Raw genomic sequence first — 19,260 nt, forward strand, 5'->3', positions numbered from 1 at the left:
TAACACTGAGATTAATAACCGATCACATTGATTCATCAGTCTACTCAGGCTTTAGCAGAGCTCAGTAACACTGAGATTAATAACTGATCACATTGATTTATCAGTCTACTCAGGCTTTAGCAGAGCTCAGTAACACTGAGATTAATAACCGATCACATTGATTTATCAGTCTACTCAGGCTTTAGCAGAGCTCAGTAACACTGAGATTAATAACTGATCACATTGATTTATCAGTCTACTCAAGCTTTAGCAGAGCTCAGTAACACTGAGATTAATAACTGATCACATTGATTTATCAGTCTACTCAGGCTTTAGCAGAGCTCAGTAACGCTGAGATTAATAACTGATCACATTGATTTATCAGTCTACTCAGGCTTTAGCAGAGCTCAGTAACGCTGAGATTAATAACCGATCACATTGATTTATCAGTCTACTCAGGCTTTAGCAGAGCTCAGTAACGCTGAGATTAATAACTGATCACATTGATTTATCAGTCTACTCAGGCTTTAGCAGAGCTCAGGAACGCTGAGATTAATAACTGATCACATTGATTTATCAGTCTACTCAGGCTTTAGCAGAGCTCAGTAACGCTGAGATTAATAACTGATCACATTGATTTATCAGTCTACTCAGGCTTTAGCAGAGCTCAGTAACACTGAGATTAATAACTGATCATCACATTGATTTATCAGTCTACTCAGGCTTTAGCAGAGCTCAGTAACACTGAGATTAATAACCGATCACATTGATTTATCAGTCTACTCAGGCTTTAGCAGAGCTCAGTAACACTGAGATTAATAACTGATCACATTGATTTATCAGTCTACTCAGGCTTTAGCAGAGCTCAGTAACTCTGAGATTAATAACTGATCACATTGATTTATCAGTCTACTCAGACTTTAGCAGAGATCAGTAACACTGAGATTAATAACTGATCACATTGATTTATCAGTCTACTCAGACTTTAGCAGAGCTCAGTAACGCTGAGATTAATAACTGATCACATTGATTTATCAGTCTACTCAGGCTTTAGCAGAGCTCAGTAACGCTGAGATTAATAACTGATCACATTGATTTACCAGTCTACTCAGGCTTTAGCAGAGCTCAGTAACACTGAGATTAATAACCGATCACATTGATTTATCAGTCTACTCAGGCTTTAGCAGTAACATTCTTCTTTAGAATATGTCTAGATGCCATGATTGTAAATAATTAATAAACAAGCACTGATGGTGTTTCTTTTTAAACATGGTATACATTTTTAAAACCCAGTGGGTAAGTGTTCTGAAACTATTCTCCTAAAAATTTAAAGAGAAACTGTGTTCTGAATTCTGCCTTTACAAAATGTAACTTGGACTGAATACAGATACTTAATTTCTGAATATGTATTCCCAATATTTGTACCCCATTACATCCCAACCCCTGATAGCACAAATCGGTAATAAAGTTTCTGGTAAGTGTCAATTCTGAGTATATTTTAGTGTCTAAATTTCTGCTTCCAATAATCACAACAAACACCAACACAGACTACATGAAGTCCATTTTGGATCCAAAAAATACCCCCAAAGGAAATGTCAAATAAATTTCAGTTTGCATGAGGTTATAGAGCTTTTACTGAAATTATTGAGAAACAGTTCTGGTTTTAAAAATTACAGTACAGTAAAACTATTTACAGTGATTCTCAAGAGAGCTTTACAAGCAGCCTTTTCGTCGACTGCACTGTGTATCTGTATATATGGAAACAGTCTGCTTGAAGCTGCAGTGGACTGGCAAGCTGTGCATGGTGTATCCTGCCTTCAGCACAAAGACCACTGGGACAGGCTCCAGCACCCCCACACCCCAGGTTAGAAAATGTATGTGACCCATCATTCTGAACTGAACTGAACTGATCATTCTTCTCTTTGTGTAGTTCATTTTATTCTATAAACCTCAGAAAGTTGGAAGATGAAAATGAAAACATAAAGCAGTGAATTTTATGACTTTTATCTGTATTGCAATGAAAATAGTACAAAGGTTTTATTAATTCCGACATTGATGCTTGCCAAATGTTCCAAGAAAGTTGTGACAGGGACAATTGAAGACTAGGAACATTGCAAATTATTCAGAAAACATTATAACCAGGTGATGCGGTCATGCTTGGGTATAAAAGGAGCGTCCAGCAAAGTCCTAGTACTTCAACATTCATGGGCGGAACTGAAGGACTAGCTCTAATAGTCACGTTTCCCCCCTGGTCTGTATCTGTGTCTGTGTTGGAGGGCTGGTGTTGGGGTTGGGTGTGTATGTGTGTGTCCTCACGACGTTTGTCACATTTCCTGCTACACACTCATCATGGACTCAAACTCGTCTATCCTCTGCTTGGTGTTTCCGCTCTTGATCTTTCTGTAACACACAGTGTTGTACTTAGAGGTCGGGGGGCCGCTGCCGGAGCGTCGTCCCCTGCTCCTCCCGTTGCTCCTGCCTGATCTTTGACCTGTGGCTGGAACATTTTGTGTGCAGTTCTCCGGCTGTAGGTCACCCAGCCCATCCTCCTCTTCTTCCACCTCTTCCTTCTCCTCCTCCTGCTCTTTCCGCTCCTCTTGTTCACTCCGTCGATCACCGCTTTCTGAAGTGCTGATGTGAGCTTCTGCTTCCTCTTTCATTTGATCCACCTCTTTAGTGGGAGCCTCCCCTACTTCAGTGCCTCCATCCATCTGCTCCACTGACGTCACTGCCTGTCCCACAGTTGCCGAGTCTGCAATAAGCGTTCAGGACAAGGACATTAGTTACAACAATGACAGAAGTAGTTTTGGAAGATGTGACGGTCTTATCATTTTTATGATTAATAACTGCATGCGTCAGAAAACTGGCTTCATAGAAACAATAGAGATTTAGACCAAACATAGAGAGCCTGTAAACAACAGCCTGTGGTGGTATAGTGTCTGATTAAAACTGCATGGTAACATGGAAGTGCAGTGTAGCGTCCAGGTATGCACTTGCATACAGGCCCATGTTTTGAGGGGCCTGTAAATTGCTGTGATCTATGTTACTAAACCATAATTATCTCTGTTTCTTGTCCATGTTTACCTAAGCAATTCCGATCCGGCCTGATTTTCTTAGCCCTCCAATCAGTGCTTAGCAATCATCGCTGTCCAATGGTACAGTGTTCAGTTCTTTAGCAGCACACCAAAACCATTCAAGATACCTTTTGAAATTGAAGCACCAGATATGATCAAAAGTGTGTCACCCAGTGCCTCAATAGAACAGAGCCCATACACAAGGCCCATAGGCCAAGTCAGCCTGAGATTCACTACAGTCCCCAGCGTGCACCGCAACATAGTGTGTGGTATGGCCCCCTTCCCCCCAACAGCAATCTATGAGCCAGTGGTTACACAAAAGGAAATGATGCCTGGTGTCTAGATCAAGCAAATAAGCAGTTTTAAAAACTACCTAAACTATTTATTTTTGTGTAGAATTATTTTTGAATAAGCATTGAACGGGCAGAATGGCGGCGCAGTGGGTCACTACACAGCAAGAAGGGTCTGGGTTCGATTCCTGGCCAGGCAACTAGGATCCTCAGTTTACGTGTTCTCCCACAAGGTTCCCACAGTCCAAAGACATGCAGTCAGGCCAACTGGACATGCTAAATTGCCAGTAGGTGTGAGTGAAAGTATATGTGTGCCTATCTGTCTGTCTGCCCTGGTGACCTGTCCAGGGTATATCCTGCCTTCTGCCCAATGACCCAGAAGGATATGTAGTTCCAGTAAATGTGTGTGTGTGTGTGTGTGTGTGTGTGTGTGTGTGTGTGTGTGTGTGTGTGTGTGTGTGTGTGTGTGTGTGTATAAGTGTTCCATTCTTGTTTTGCTGTTGCAGTTTTGGTACATTTTGAATAAACAACCCTGGAATACACAGTGTTGTTTTCAAAGCCAAAAAAAGTTTTAGGCCCCCAAAGGAAGCTTTTATGAGCCATTTATCTTGGCAGTAAGTATGTTTTTCCTGTAAAAAAGAGAGAGAGAGAGCATTTTATGTGGTTCTATATAGAACCTTTTTGAAAAGTGTTCTATATAGCACCTGAAAAGTGTTCTTTTATTGTTCCAAGCTCAACGTTGTAACAATAGAAGGACCTTTTTTGGTATAACATAGAACCCGTTTTAAAAAAGGGTTATGTGTAGAACCATCTGTGGCACATTTTATATCAAACTGAAGAACCCTTTATAACGCAAAGTATGCTTCGATCAGGCAAAGGCGTAACGTGGAGCGAGGAGGCGGACACATACGCTGAGATAAGCGACTTTTATTAAGGGCAAATCCAGGGTCATGGTCAAAACAGTCCGGGTTCAAACAGCCGATACGGAGAGCAGGAAGGACAGACATGACAAAATGAACACAGAACCTCAAACAAGAACCAAACACCACGAGAATACAATAAAATACAGCCAACACATCAAACATCCAAACAACAAAGACCAGCCAAGACAAGAGGCAAACACAGGGCTTAAATACAACAGAGATGATGAGGGACAGGCGGAAAACAGGTGGCGACAATCAGGGGCGGAGTCACAAAACAAGGGGCTGGAGTAGGAAACCAAAACAAAGAAATCACGCAGACTAGACCAAAACATAATGCGAACACATGGATAGGACCGGGAGGGGCCAATTGTGACAAAAGGGTTCTTCGTGGGTCCATAAAGAACCATTTTCTTTACCAAAGAACCTTTGAAGAACCGTCTTTTTTAAGCGTGTATTTTATATTTATTAGTCCCTCCAAGACTGAAACAAATCAGCTTTCAGGGCCTCTTTTTGTCCTTAATTACCCAAACGACTCATCGTGTCCAGATTAGAAAAGGACTGTGGGTAACCTCAGGTCCACATAGTACAGTACCTGGCATAAGATGCAAAATCTGCTTTGTGGATTTTAATTTGATTTGCATAAGCAAATCTGCAGATTTCTGGGAGTGGAAGGACTCTGCTCTGAACGTCATGATTTCCCACACTGAGTGAAGCTTATGTAATACAGACTGGAATTAAAAGGCTGTGAAAATGCAGCTGTAAGAGTGTAAATACACAAACCCATACACACATGCACATACACTGACCAAGTGACCTCTTGACCATTAGAGCACATTTCTAATGCAGTACAGCCGTGATTGTATTTCTACATGTATAAAATGGCTAAAGCTTGTGAAATGATTACCAAGATAATGAGATAATTAGCTAAATAACACATAATAATTTAGTAAAACTCCTATGTTATTTTGTCTTGTGCTGCTACTGGGCTGAATGAGACTGTTTATCTTATATAAACTCATTTGAAATAAATTAGGTTTTACTCAGTTTACATTCTCGCTTAAACACAATGAAACATGAACAATGAGATGAAATAAAAATCAGTTTATGATCATTAGCAAAGATTTTTCAATGCTGGCACGTATTCCTAAGAGTTCCTCTTACCTTGGTCACTATTGCTCTCAGGTCCAGCTGGAGGCTCGGGCTCTGGCGTATGGTCAGTGGGCTGTGGAAGAACAGGTGAAGGGAGCGTTTGATGGTCAGAGATCATCTCCTGTCCTGGACACTCTGAACTGGAGTCCATCTCTTGCTCTGTCTCCTGCTTACTGAGTGGACTGGACGACACTGGGTGAACACACACATGCACACTCACTGATACACTCTGGTAGCATGCTGATGAGCTTCTCCGCTCCACTGCCCAGAGCGGGGACACTGTTTCTCAATCTGAGGGGGCAACTGATAAATGTCTCTGTGTTCTTGGTTCAAATGTATTGCTTAAGGAAAATCTTTAACTGTTACAGAATTGGTCGACCATCATTTACTTCATTTCCAGTAAAAATGGCCTTTAAAAGCAAGTTATTCGTGTTTACACTGTTAGAAATAAAGGTTCTGTGCAGGGGCATTTTTCCTTCATCAAGGTATAAACAATGTGAATGTATCCTCAAAGGTACAACAGTGGTTTTAAGGTCCTAAATATGTTTTACCCAGGTGAAAAGTATGTATTTGCCCCAGTGGTGGTTAACTACCTTTATGTCTGAGGGTGTATGAAGAGATTAGATCTGAAATAATTCACTTATTTACTGCTGCTGTCAGAAAACCTTCTATCTTCAAAATGGTCTCTTTACAGAAGAAGAAAAAAAATTACTTTACTTTTAATTTAAAATCAATGAAACCAGTTTTTTTTTACTTTTTGTCCATTCATTATGAAATTTACATCCAATATAAAGGACTACGGGCATTTTCAAATTACATCACTGGAAAGCATCAACAATGGAGATACAAGGTTTGTTCCGACAGCAGCGGAAGAGTTTCTGAGAGTTTCTAAAACTAAAGTTTAAAAAATTACTAAATGATACAGAAAAAAAGACTCCTAACCACCACCTGGAAGACCTTATAGACACCTGATAGACTTCAGATAAACAGCACTTAAAGCTTTTATCTTTGAGAGAAAATTAAGCTCCACTCTTACTTCAGATCAGAAAGCATTCACAAGTGTTTCTGTTCATCCTTCCACTGTGAGAAGACGACTCAGCGCTGTGGGTCCGAAAGGACGTGTTCTTGTCAAGAGACACTTACTGGAAAAAGGAAACAGACAGAAAAGGACATTTGCAAATAAAAGAAGCTGCTGCTGTTCTCAGAAAAATGGACTGACCACCTCAGAGTCCAGACCTCAGTATCACTGAATGTGTTTGGGATTATTTGGATGATGAGAAGCAGAAAATGTAACCAACCTCTAAGACTGAACTTTGGAGGTGTGGACAAACATCCCTGAAGAATTCTCAGAGAAACTGAAAGAAAGTCTCCTGTGAAGAATTGAAGCCGTTATAAAGACAAACAATGGACACACCAAGTGCTGGAAAAATGATATACTGAGTTGTTGAGATTATTGTGTATTTTTTGTGTTAAATATGTTTCATGTTGATTGTTTTTTTTTTTCATGAATTTTAAAGAACTTGAACTTAATGTATGGACAGTACTGTATGCCCCCTCTTCTATGGGTGGTTTTCTCTAAAGCATTGTCAAAGGTTAATACAATGATCTGAACTAGACACTGTATCCACCATCCAAATAATACCTGCCCCGTGGTGGTCCTGTGGGGGTCCTGACCACTGAAGAACAGGGTAAAAGGGGCTGAAAGTATGCAGAGAAACAAATGAACTACAGTCTGTAACTGTAGAACTACAAAGTTCGCCTATATAGAAAGTGGAGCTGATAAAATAGACAATGAGTGTAGAAACAAGGAGGTGGACATAATGTTATAGCTGATCTGTGTGTAGAACATTATTACATGTCTATATAACATTTTACATACATGACCCAGACCTAATCGACCAATATCAGCATCTGACCATTCTTCCAACATCTAGTGTACTGCAGTAATGTAAGTATTAACCTTCCCAGGCTTTGTACATACTAAGGCTTATTATTCAGTAACTACAGGGACTTCAATGCAAAGTAGTTGAGCTATTCTTAGGTTATAGAAGTGTGTAATAAAACTTTGGGTCCATGGTCTGTTAACGGGTTAAAGCATTGATTTCATAAGAAATGCTGCATGAGAAGATGTCTGGATACTTTGGAATTAATAGTGTCCACTGCTTCAAGGTTGGAATTGAGTCCTCCCTCCATTTGGTCTGGCCTGAGATGACCACATGCAGAGTTTGGAGTTTATAAAGCTGAAATTGTTTAAATTATACTTTAAGTTGAAATGTTATGTTACAAAATCGAATTCTTAAGCATTTTAACATCTTTTTCGAAAATACGTGCACCATGAAAGAGGCAGTTAAAACTGTAATCAGAAACTCTGAGCTGTCAGATGGCGCTACATTAAACTATCACACACGCTCATCAGTTATAAAATGACTCATCTCAGGCTGACAGCTCGTTGTGTGGGTGTTAATAAACCATATCCTGCTCAGTCTGAGATGTGATCATACGATGTTTATGAAACCCACCAGACCTTACAGAACACATACGTTCCTCTGCCTCAAACTCACAAGCATGTCTGTACTGTGTGTTTCTTTTCAGTAACACTTCACAATGACAAGCTTTCATAATCAGCAGCTTAATCACAATCTAATATTTTGTTCATGACTGTTTTTTTTTTTTTTTAGAACTTAAATTTTTATTGAATTTTTAACAACAGAGCAGATCATACAACTATACCTCAGAGGGTAATTAGAGAGCATTGTGCAGACATTCAGTAAAATAAAATAAACATCTCAGAATAGTGTTTTACATCAGGTTCCATTTGGTTTTCGCATCACATAAATCCAGAGTAGAAAAATAAACGAATGATTAAATAAAATATGTACTTGAAGTGGCAAGGCCGCGGTACCCGACATTACAGCAACAAGTTTACTAACTGGGGCATTACCTGAGTAGAACTCCAGCACAGTCCCACCGTAAACTGAAAATATGCTTTTGGAGTCTTAGTATGTTATTTTTTCCATTTGGTACAGTTCGCCAACTTTTTGGACCCAAGCATTGTAGGAGGGTGGCTCTAATTGCATCCACTTAATACATTTACATTTATGGCATTTGGCTGACGCTCTTATCCAGAGCGACTTACAATTTGATCATTTTACACAGGGAGGCCAAGGCTGTGTTAGGAGTCTTGCCCAAGGACTCTTATTGGTATAGTGTAGGGCGCTTGCCCAGGTGGGGGAATGAACCCCAGTCTACAGTGTAGAAGGCAGAGGTGTTAACCACCACACTAACCAACCAAGAGTAATAGTAATGCATTTCAAGGCTGCTACAAAAAAGATATTTAAGAGATATGATTTAGCTCTACCCTGCATACCTGCTGGAATGATACCGAGTAATGCGACGGTGGGATCCTTTGGTGTGACTTCCTGGAGGATCTGGTTTATAGACCTGTACACCTTGTCCCAAAAGATTTGTAGTTTAGGGCATGACCAGAAGATGTGTGTGTGGTCAGGCACTGCTGTGCCACAGTTTCTCCAACATAAGCTTGGTACTCTAGGGTCCATCTTAGTGACAACATCCAGTGTCCTGAAATTTCTGCTGATAATTTTCCACTTAAATTCCCGCCACATATTTGAATTTGTAGTTTGATGTGCCTCTGTCCATGCCCCCCCCCCACATTTCATCAGTAATGGTTTTGGCCGTCTCTGCCTCCCATCTTTGTTTTGTCTGAACAGGTTCATGTCGACTCATTGATAAAAATACCTTGTAAAATTTTGTTATCAAATTCTTATCCCCTTCACCTTTTTTAAATTGGGTTAAGAGATTTTCTATTGGTTCAGCACTCGTTCCCATTCTTTGTGTGTAGTCAGAAAAGAGCGCAACTGTAAATATCTAAAGAAATCATTTTTTTGAAGTTGAAAATGTCTACGTAGTTGTTCAAAGGACATAAGGTTGTTTGTATCAATTAACTGATGAATAAACATGAGCCCCTGATCAGCCCATTTTGCAAAGCCTTTATCTAAGATGTTAGGAGTGAAGGATTTAATGTCCAATGCTGGTTAAAACTGAAAGTGCTTTAGGCAACTTAAATGCAGCTCTAACTTTATTCCAAATGTTGAGTGTGGTTCTAGTCCACAATGACAGACTCTTTATTGAAATATCTAGAAATGGCAAGACCTTTAACGGCTCAGGGCTCATTGTTTGTTCAATGCTCAGCCATCGTGTAGGAGTGTCGTTTTGGATCCATGAGATTAATGGCTTTAATTGAGCTGCCCAAAAATAGTATTTTAGAACAGGAAGATCGAGTCCCCCTTCTGCCTTACTTCTTTGGATTGTTTTGTATTTTATCCGGGGGCGCTTATTTTGCCATATAGATTTTGAGATTATTTTATCCAATTCAACAAATGTGGATTTTGGAATTACTATTGGTAACATTTTGGAATAGATATAGCAATCTTGGAAGAACATTCATACGAATAGTTTCTATACGGTCAAAAAGGGAAAGAGGTAACGCTGCCCACCGCTCTAGATCATTTTTGATTATGTCCAGTATTTTACTCGCTGTCCAAAGAAAAACAAGTATGATGATAAAAAATTATAAAATGGCAAAAGCGTTATTTAATTTTAATCTCAATAAAATCAATGAAATTATATTTTATTCTAAGTCACTTTAGAGCATTGCATTGCAACCATGCCGAAAACTAAAAATCAACGTAAAAATGCAGATACATGGTTTTCTTTGGACAACGAGATAAAGTTACAGATATGAAATATTTACAGTATATTATATGGTTCCACTATATATTCCACTGAATTAGTTCAAAGTCAAAGTTGAATATATGTTTTGGCTTTTAAGTACTTGGATGTCAGACTAAAGTCATTTTAGTTTGAATGAACCGATACCTCTTTATGCTTATTTTATTAAAACAAGTGATTGACTATCATAACCCTAACAAAACCTCACAGAATGCTTCAATAGTGATTGTTTCAGTAGATTTTGAGCAAAACTCAAGAGCACTAGTCAGTACATGACTAGAAAACATATCTTTGAACAGTTACATGCATAAAATAATAATATTTTCAGTAAAACACAAAAATTCACTTAATTACAGGAAACGTATGACAATTTTTAGACTTTGGGAGAAATTTCCTGCTCACCATGTGGCCATGAGGGACAGGGTTGCAGCCTCACTTTCTGCTCTTAATGTAGGGGTGTGGCTAAAATAAGCCTCCGCCCATGGACCAAAACTAAAACCGGTAGTGATATAAAAATGTCAGATAGCATCTGTTGAATAAAGTTTTTTTCTTTAAACACTGAACACTCTTAAGTTAAAAATAATAAAATAAATAAATAAATGAAAACACAAAAAATTAATGCTTTTTAAAATATTTTTTAACTGTGAGTCTGCAGTCCATATGATAAAATGTTTACTTAGTCTCATATGCATAATCAGGAATTATTGATTATAGTCTGTTCAGGATGATTTAGTTAATTCATATTCATAAATTGTATAATGTGAAACATTACACATTTACTTACTTTCATAAAATCATTTATAATTCTGAATTAATTGTCTTATTTGTTCATTTATTAGTCATTTTTAGATATTATTTAGATATTATTGATTATTGATTATTGATTATTTTCTGAAATTATCTTGCTACTTTGTGATCCATAAGGTTGTCCTTAGTGCTTGTCATTATTAAGTGTTCAATATTCGTTGGGGTCCAAAAGCCTGAAACCACTTTCAAATTTGAGTTTTTTTGTATTTCGACCTATAAAATAAACAACGGAAACTTTTGGATTTAAAAAATAATAATAAAACAGAAGTTATGACAAATAAAATGAAGTAGAAATGTTTATGATTCTGCACAGTTTCTGTTGAAGCTCCTGTTCAGACGACTCTCAGTTGGATCTGATCTGCTTATCAGAGGCTTTTATCACTGGTAGTCCAGTCCAGTCATGAAATTCTTTTAAATATCTCAAAGACTTGACTCTTCACTCTGATTCATAGGCTGATAATATAATATGTAATAAGACATTTTGAATTAAATTAGAATTCAAAATAGAAGCATTCACCAGCAATTATTAATGGTATGTAATGGTATATAAGGTATAATGCATTTATAAAGATACCTCACATTGCACTTAAGTATAATAACATTTATGAAAAGCATTGGCTGTGTTTAAAATAATTGTATGTCACTAAGGAAATGTTTAATCATTCATTAATTCACTTAATAATGCACAAATACAATGAGAGATGTATTAACTATCAAACTAGATAATAATGGGTACTGGGTGAACAGTGGGTAATGCTGGGTTTCGAATTAGGCACAGAATAAAAAAGCCAGGAAATTTATTTGAAAAAAAAAAAACAGGGAGACCAGATCAAAAACAGAATACATGGGAGCTGCTGAGGTCACAGTCATAAACAAGCAAGGCTCAAAACCAAGAGATGTAACTAACATGTAAACAAAGCCGAAAGCGGAAAATCTCAAAGAGGGATATTTCCAGAAAGTCCTCACTCACCCATCCACATCACTGAATCCAGGTGTTCCAGTCACTTCCGTGGCCACAGGTGTATAAAGCCGAGCCCCTCGGCCTGCAGACTGCTTCTACAGACATTAGTGAAAGAATGGGTCGCTCTCAGGAGCTCAGTGAATTCCAGCGTGGTGCCGTGATCGGACGCCACCTGTGCAGCAAGTCCAGTTGTGAAATTTCCTCACTACTAAATATTCCACAGTCCACTGTCAGTGGGATTATAACAAAGTGGAAGCGATTGGGAACGACAGCAACTCAGCCACGAAGTGGTCGGCCACGTAAAATGACAGAGCGGTCAGCGGATGCTGAGGGGCATAGTGGACAGAGGTCACCGACTTTCTGCAGAGTCAATCACTACAGACCTCCAAACTTCATGTGGCCTTCAGATCAGCTCAAGAACAGCGTAGAGAGCTTCATGGAATGGGTTTCCATGGCCGAGCAGCTGCATCCAAGCATTACATGACTAAGCGCAATGCAACGCGTGGAATGCAGTGGAGTAAAGCGCCGCCACTGGACTCTAGAGCAGTGGAGACGTGTTCTCTGGAGTGACCAATCACGCTTCTCCGTCTGGAAATCTGATGGATGAATCTGGGTTTGGTGGTTGCCAGGAGACGGTACTTCTCTGACTGCATTGTGCCGAGTGTAAAGTTTGGTGGAGGGGGGATCATGGTGTGGGGTTGTTTTTCAGGAGTTGGGCTCGGCACCTTAGTTCCAGTGAAAGAAACTCTTAAAGCTTCAGCACCAAGAGATTTTGGACAATTTCATGCTCCCAACTTTGTGGGAACAGTTTGGGAATGGCCCCTTCCTGCTCTAACATGACTGCACCAGTGCACAAATCAGGTCCATAAAGACACGGATGAGCGAGTTTGGTGTGAAAGAACTTGACTGGCCTGCACAGAGTCCTGACCTCAACCCCATAGAACCCCTTTGGGATGAATTACAGCGGAGACTGTGAGCCAGGCCTTCTCGCCCAACATCAGTGTCTGACCTCACAAATCGCTTCTGGAAGGATGGTCAAAAATTCCCATAAACACTCCTAACCCTTGTGGAAAGCCTTCCCATAAGAGTTGAAGCTGTTATAGCTACAAAGGGTGGGCCGACCTCATATTAAACCCTATGGATTAAGAATAGGATATCACTCAAGTTCATATGCATGACAAGGCAGACGAGCAAATACTTTTGGAAATATAGTGTACATAAGCAAACAGGTGAACATAATCAGTTTTAAGGTGATTGGGCTCTGCTGACTGAATGCTGATTGGCTGGTTGACTGATTGCTGACAAACTGAGGAGTCTTGGGGATTGGAGTTCATCATGAACTGTGAGTGTGACTTGGAAGCATGATAGAACAATGATGTCTTAAGTGCAATTTTTAATACAAATTTATATTTTACCTTGTTTTGTCCAAAGTAAAATACAGCGAGAGTAGCGATGATAGTTTAGTGGAGGGTTGTATTCTTCAGTCAGGTTGTGGAGGTGACGCTCAATTCCCAAATGCCTGGAATAGGACTATTGACTCCTATCTTTACTGACACACCTCATTCAGTTTAACGAAGGCCTTCAGGAGCATCCGAGATGGTTGGACCTAAACACATCAGGGCATCAGATTACCAGAACCCATCAGGACCTTGTATTACACTCTGCAGAATGTTATCCAGCATCAGGCTATTACAAATACTTGCCAGTATCCAAAGCTAGATATATGTGAGATAAAGTATCTGTGTGATTTCCCCCAAATTACCACACGTAGTCCTGATTGAGATGCCATAGCCTGGTTGTTCATATCAGCATTACTCAACATGTGCAGTCTTACACTGCACCACAATAGGTAATGTCCAAATGACAAACTTTATACCAAAGACCAATAATGCACTATATGGTTTAAACCTGGTGTTTTGTATGTAAGACAATTGATGTCACTACTGCTGAACAATGAATTTGCATGACCACAGCAAACAAAACTGTTACCTGAATCATATGCTCTATTTCCTATCCACCATCTTCATACACCCAAACAATACTTAAAATAAGTCAAATATGGGCAGAACGTCTGGCAACTAACTTCCATGACTGAATTGTGGAGTTTTTATTTGAAGAAACTGAAAATGAGTCTCCTGAAAAGAAAGAAGCTGTAATAAAGGCAAAGCCGGACACACTATTACTAGAAAAATGTGATATTGTGTTTAGTTATTGAGGCTTCTGGGCCACTGATGCTTCTTGGTGTGAGGAGCAATCAAGTAGAATCTGCTGTAGGTGCTTACAAGTGCATTAGGACTGATGATCATCATGGTGCAAAGGTAATCCAGCACTGGAATCTCATTGGTCAGTCGAGAAGTCACCCATGAATAAGCACCAGCCACAGTCCTGCACTTACAACAGTGTGCTCTGAAGGGCTGTCTTCCATTAGAGGCCTTCAGGAGCTGGACAGAAGGCCTTCCACTTTAGATTAACAACCAACAGAATTAGGAAGTGACAGTAATGTGAAAAGAATGAAAGCGAAGGGCGGACACACTAAATACTGAAAAAATAGGAAATGATATTTACTTGTTGAGCCTTCCGTTTTGTTAACCCTCTAAAATCCCAGGCTTATCACATACTAAGGCTTGTTATTCAACAACTACATGGACTATGATGCAGAGTTATTCTTAGGTTGTACAAGTATGTAGTAAAACTTTGGGCCACCAGTGGCACTGGGCTCTGGCCATTTAAGGGGTTAAATATGTTTCCTACTTTTTTCTTGTTGCTGAAAAATGAATAACTTGTACTTAATAGGTGTTTCTGACCTTGGGCAAGACCAAGATGCACAACCCCAGTCCTGGAGGGAAGCTGTCCAACACAGTTTGTTAGTTGCCCGACTTAAACACACCCACTAAACCTGGCAATCAACAGATGAGTGTAATCTGGAGTGTTAAAGCAGGTAAAGAGCGGGTAAATCACCAAACTATGCTGGATTAGAGCATCTGCCAAGTGTCATAAATGTAAATGTTACAAATGTTATTAGGAATTACTAAAAAGTTCAGTTCTCTTCTAAAATGTCTATAATTAATCTATAAAATCTATAATCTATAAAACTATAATTTAAAAACATTTCATCTTATAGCTGCTTTCGTTGATTCTAAAATAAAGAGCAGTAATTGAGTGCGTGAGGGCGACAGCTCGGTGTCATGTTACAGTGTAGGAGTTAAAATAACTGTTTCCTGCTCAATTTGAGATTTTGTGATTTCAGCAGTGTGTGTGCTCATCTAGAGCTTTCACCACAGAGATCAGCCATCTCCTCCACAAACCACAGAACCTGTATGAATGCTAATCAAGCAAGGAAAAAAACTTTGGTTTGTGACAAGCAAAAAACATAATCGGCTGCTGTGATAAGCATTTTTATTAGGTCACAGATGTAGAGAATGTAGAGTATAAAAAACAATAAATAATCTAGACTTAAATAAACATATAAATTGACAAACACGTAACATGGAACATAGACACCATTTGTACTCACATATAAATAGATAAGTTAAAAACGTCCATCTGAACATATGAAGGCACAGATTTATAATACAAACTAGTTGTTTCTGAGATCGACAGGATCTGCCATCACTGACATACACCTTACACATTCACAGGCTTGGCTTTTGAAGCCTATCCTGCTCCTCCTGGTGTGAGGAACAATCAAGAAGCTTCTGCTGTAGGTGCTTAGAAGTCCATTCGGATTGGTGGTCATCACGGTGCAACGGTAATCCAGGATTGGCACCTCTTTTGTTGGTTGAGATGTTCCCCAAAAGTAGGCACCAGCCACAGTCCTGGACTGAGCTGCCAAAATCCCGAAGGCACAGTTCGGAGAAAATGTCCCCTAAGGGGCCCTCACAGGGCCCTGATTTTGAAAGGGTTAAGAGAGTTGGATGGGAAGGGTGGGATGCTCTGAGGAATGGCAGGAGTCAGAGTGCGTTCTGCTTAGATTACCTAAAAAAGAAAGAAAGAGAGAGAGAGGTGCTTTTAGCTATGTGTGAACATATATTTGTATAGAACATACACTACAGGCCTAAAGTTTGGAGGCGACACCAACAAATTCTCACATTCAGTTTCTGAAGATCTGATGAACTGAAACAGGTGTTAAATTAGTAGTTTGTAAATACTGAAAAATCCCCAGGGCCGACAGCACATGACTGAGGTGTCCTTGAGCAAGACACCTAACCCCCAACTGCTCCCCGGGTGCCGTGGATAGGGCTGCCCACCACTCCGAGCAAGTGTGCTCACTGCCCCCTAGTGTGTGTGTGTTCACTAGTGTGTACGTGGTGTTTCACTTCATGGATGGGTTAAATGCGGAGGTGGAATTTCCCCGTTTGTGGGATCACTTAACTTAATAAACTTGTGGTGTTCATTTTTGGCATGTTGACATATTTGCACAAGTTTTTAAAAAATTGACAGGGCTTTCCAGGTCTTCAGAGAAGTTGTAATTAATTAAAATCAGTTTATTTTGTTTAACAAATACATCCTTATTTTTCCTCTTTTTTCATTATTAAGCCTGGGTTAAAATCTTGAAATGAAAGTTGACCATTAAGTTTTTTTCCCCCTATGGTGTTTGGGTAGATAGAGCCAAGCTAGCCCACTCATTTGTTAGGCCTTCAGGAACCAGGCAGAAGAATCACTTTACATTAACCGTCACTTATGGCATGTCAGAGGAGTTAACCAATCACGTTTAGACCTCCAATAAGTGGGATTAATCTTGCTTGATTAATTCTGGATCATGCCAGTAACTCTGAATATGAGCCGTAGTCTAACCAGGTAGGGATTTTTACTGAATTACTCTAAAACAGCAACATTCAACGTCAAGTTTCTAACGTGAGCATTTTATCTAGAAAGGCGTAAATGTTTCGTGTGCACCAGCATCGGCTTAAATCACATAGTGGTGCTAGCAGAAATTAACATTATCATCATTATTTTTTCAATGAAACTGAAGACCTAGCTTCAGTAGTCATAGCGTATCACTGTCTGTAGATATGAATATATTAATTATGCTTAAAACATAAACAATAGCTAGCTTAAAATCGGCAAACGTCGGCATAGGCTGGATATTTTCCATAGTAAATAGTCCTAACACATGGTTACATTTTGCTATGGTGGAACAACGGGTCTCTCTATATCTAACACAGCCGATGGAACATGCAGTGAAACTCCAGTGAGAACTGGAAATTAGTTGATTAAATGACCACAACAAAAGAACCAGAGTAGCCTGCTTCTCACAGCATTGGCTCTTCATGATGCCTTGTAGCTCAGTCTGTACTGTAGGTGTTCAGTCTAAACTGAAGCAGTGTAGATGTTCTGCAGGTTGGAGCTGCTGCCTCAGTGACCCAGTGCATGTTCTCAGGAACTACTTCAAACACACATCTAAAAAGCTTCACTGGATTTTGGCCGCCTGCTCAGAGGGACGTGTCTGTTCTCAGTAAATGTGTCTTCCTGTCTCTGAGGGTTACAGACAAACTTCTCAGTGAGTTCATGAAGATGCAAGTTTAAGGGGAAGTGATGCTCATCTGTCTTGTGGGAACTCTCACATCTCGTTAGATCTTTCACACACACCCCCCCCACACACATGCACACACACACACACACACACACACACACTCTCATACAAGGAGACACGTACGCACCATTTATGAGGCGTTCTTCCTGTGCGATAAGCATCTGCAGCTCCACCCACTTTTCGTTCAGCTGCCACTGTGAGCGTGGGGAAAAACACAGAGTTCAGTCAGCACAGAGTCTCTGCATTTCCCCGAAACAACGCACACACACACACACACACATGTATACACACATATATACACACATATAAAGGGGAAAGTACTGTCGCTAATATTAACGCTGAATAATCAGCCACTAAACCAGAAGAGACCGTCTAGAAAGTGGAACAGTGAACGTAGGGAATTGCTTACCTCTAGGTGATTTAATTTCTTTTGGAGCTCTTTTTGTTTCACTGTAGTCCCCCTTAGAATCTCCATCCTGTGAAAAACCCCGCAGACGTTGTACATTATAGGCCAGGCACAGGTCAGCATTCAGAAAAAGCTTTGACCAGCAAATTACCATCATAAAGAAATACGATTTTTTCCCAAGTAATTCTGGACTCTTTCTATTGATCCATCACAAAAGGTTCACACAGTGTACCACAAAAGTAGTTTTGAAATAATAGTGACAAAATACTGCTGAACCAGGCAGAATAACAATGAGGCACACAGAGCCCGCAAGTACAAAACCCTCTCAGTATTCACGACAGGCCTGCATGTGTCTCACTCTCATAACTATATAACCTACATTTTACTTTCATAGTTGTTACAGTTACAGAACAATAGTTGGATAATGAGTATTGAGATTAATGAGCCTGTAGTTTAAACAGTTAAAACATGTCTTTGTGGTTAAAGAGTCTTACTTTAGAAGGCAGGAGGTTTGAATCAGGTCAACAATCTGCTCGTGTTCAAAGCCCTCCACACATATGCCATTCACACTCATAATGACATCCCCTACGAGAGAGAGAGAGAATATTATTAGGATTACATAAATGTATAAAACAAGGCCACTGAAAATGTCCTGACTTTATAGGACAGCCAAAAATACACACACAAAGAAAACACACCTTACAGCAAAATTTTCCTGACCAGAGAATGTGTTAGGTGCTTATGGCTTTAGGCACGTATATACCTGTATGTATGGCTCATATTATGGTTACATTTAGTCATATGTGTGTGTGTGTGTGTGTGTGTGTGTGTGTGTGTGTGTGTGTGTGTGTGTGTAACTAAATGTTAACTATGTGTAATAGTAATATGCCTGAATTATTATTTATATGCATATATTTATATTTAATGGTAATATGCCCCTTTTTGCATCCTATAAATATACATGTGTATTGCATACACACATAAACACACACAAACAAACACATGTCTTGCTGCTGCCTTGTATCTCCATTTTTTGCCATTTTTCAGTTTTTATCAATTTGAAAATGCCTGTTGCTCTTTACATTGTGTGTAAATTTCATGATGAAGGTGTCAAAGGAAATGACTGAAAATGACTTGGAAAAAATTTCTGGTTCCATTGACTTCCATAGAAAATAAAGTAGGTTTTTTCTTCTCTTGTAAAGTTTAATTATAAAAATAATTTATAGATACAAAGTTTGCTATGCTATGTTCTTAAATATATAACATATGGAGTATACACACTTATACACAAAAAAAGAGGCCTAATAAATGAAAATCTCACCTGTCCTTAAACCTGCTGTCTCTGCTGGACTGCTCTCCCTCACTGAACAAATGCAGGTTAACACGTCC

General features: G+C 39.4%; 2 protein-coding genes across 2 annotated transcripts in view; both read right to left on the reverse strand.

Annotated features, from left to right (window-relative positions):
• Window positions 1–2,021: 2,021 nt before the first annotated feature.
• LOC119262913 (ermin-like) lies at window positions 2,022–5,621 on the reverse strand. The gene is made up of 2 exons (XM_037536325.1): window positions 5,428–5,621; window positions 2,022–2,731 (listed from the first exon to the last, which is right to left on the reverse strand). The coding sequence occupies exons 1-2, from the start codon at window positions 5,564–5,566 to the stop codon at window positions 2,316–2,318; spliced, it is 555 nt and encodes a 184-aa protein (XP_037392222.1). The 5' UTR covers window positions 5,567–5,621; the 3' UTR covers window positions 2,022–2,315.
• A 9,693-nt stretch (window positions 5,622–15,314) lies between these two features.
• The window catches only part of si:dkey-276j7.2 (cytohesin-interacting protein), a 5,246-nt gene continuing 1,300 nt past the window's right edge, over window positions 15,315–19,260 (reverse strand). Inside the window, exons 4-8 of the mRNA XM_017722224.2 lie at window positions 19,193–19,260; window positions 18,366–18,456; window positions 17,875–17,941; window positions 17,593–17,659; window positions 15,315–15,907 (exon numbers count right to left, since the gene is read on the reverse strand). The exon at window positions 19,193–19,260 is cut by the window's right edge and continues 35 nt beyond it. Of these exons, the coding sequence (XP_017577713.1) occupies window positions 15,834–15,907; window positions 17,593–17,659; window positions 17,875–17,941; window positions 18,366–18,456; window positions 19,193–19,260 (367 nt within the window). The 3' untranslated portion in view covers window positions 15,315–15,833. The remainder of the gene's footprint in view (window positions 15,908–17,592; window positions 17,660–17,874; window positions 17,942–18,365; window positions 18,457–19,192) is intronic.

The sequence above is a fragment of the Pygocentrus nattereri genome, chromosome 30 (genome assembly GCF_015220715.1).
Source record: "Pygocentrus nattereri isolate fPygNat1 chromosome 30, fPygNat1.pri, whole genome shotgun sequence".
Lineage (NCBI taxonomy): Eukaryota > Metazoa > Chordata > Actinopteri > Characiformes > Serrasalmidae > Pygocentrus > Pygocentrus nattereri.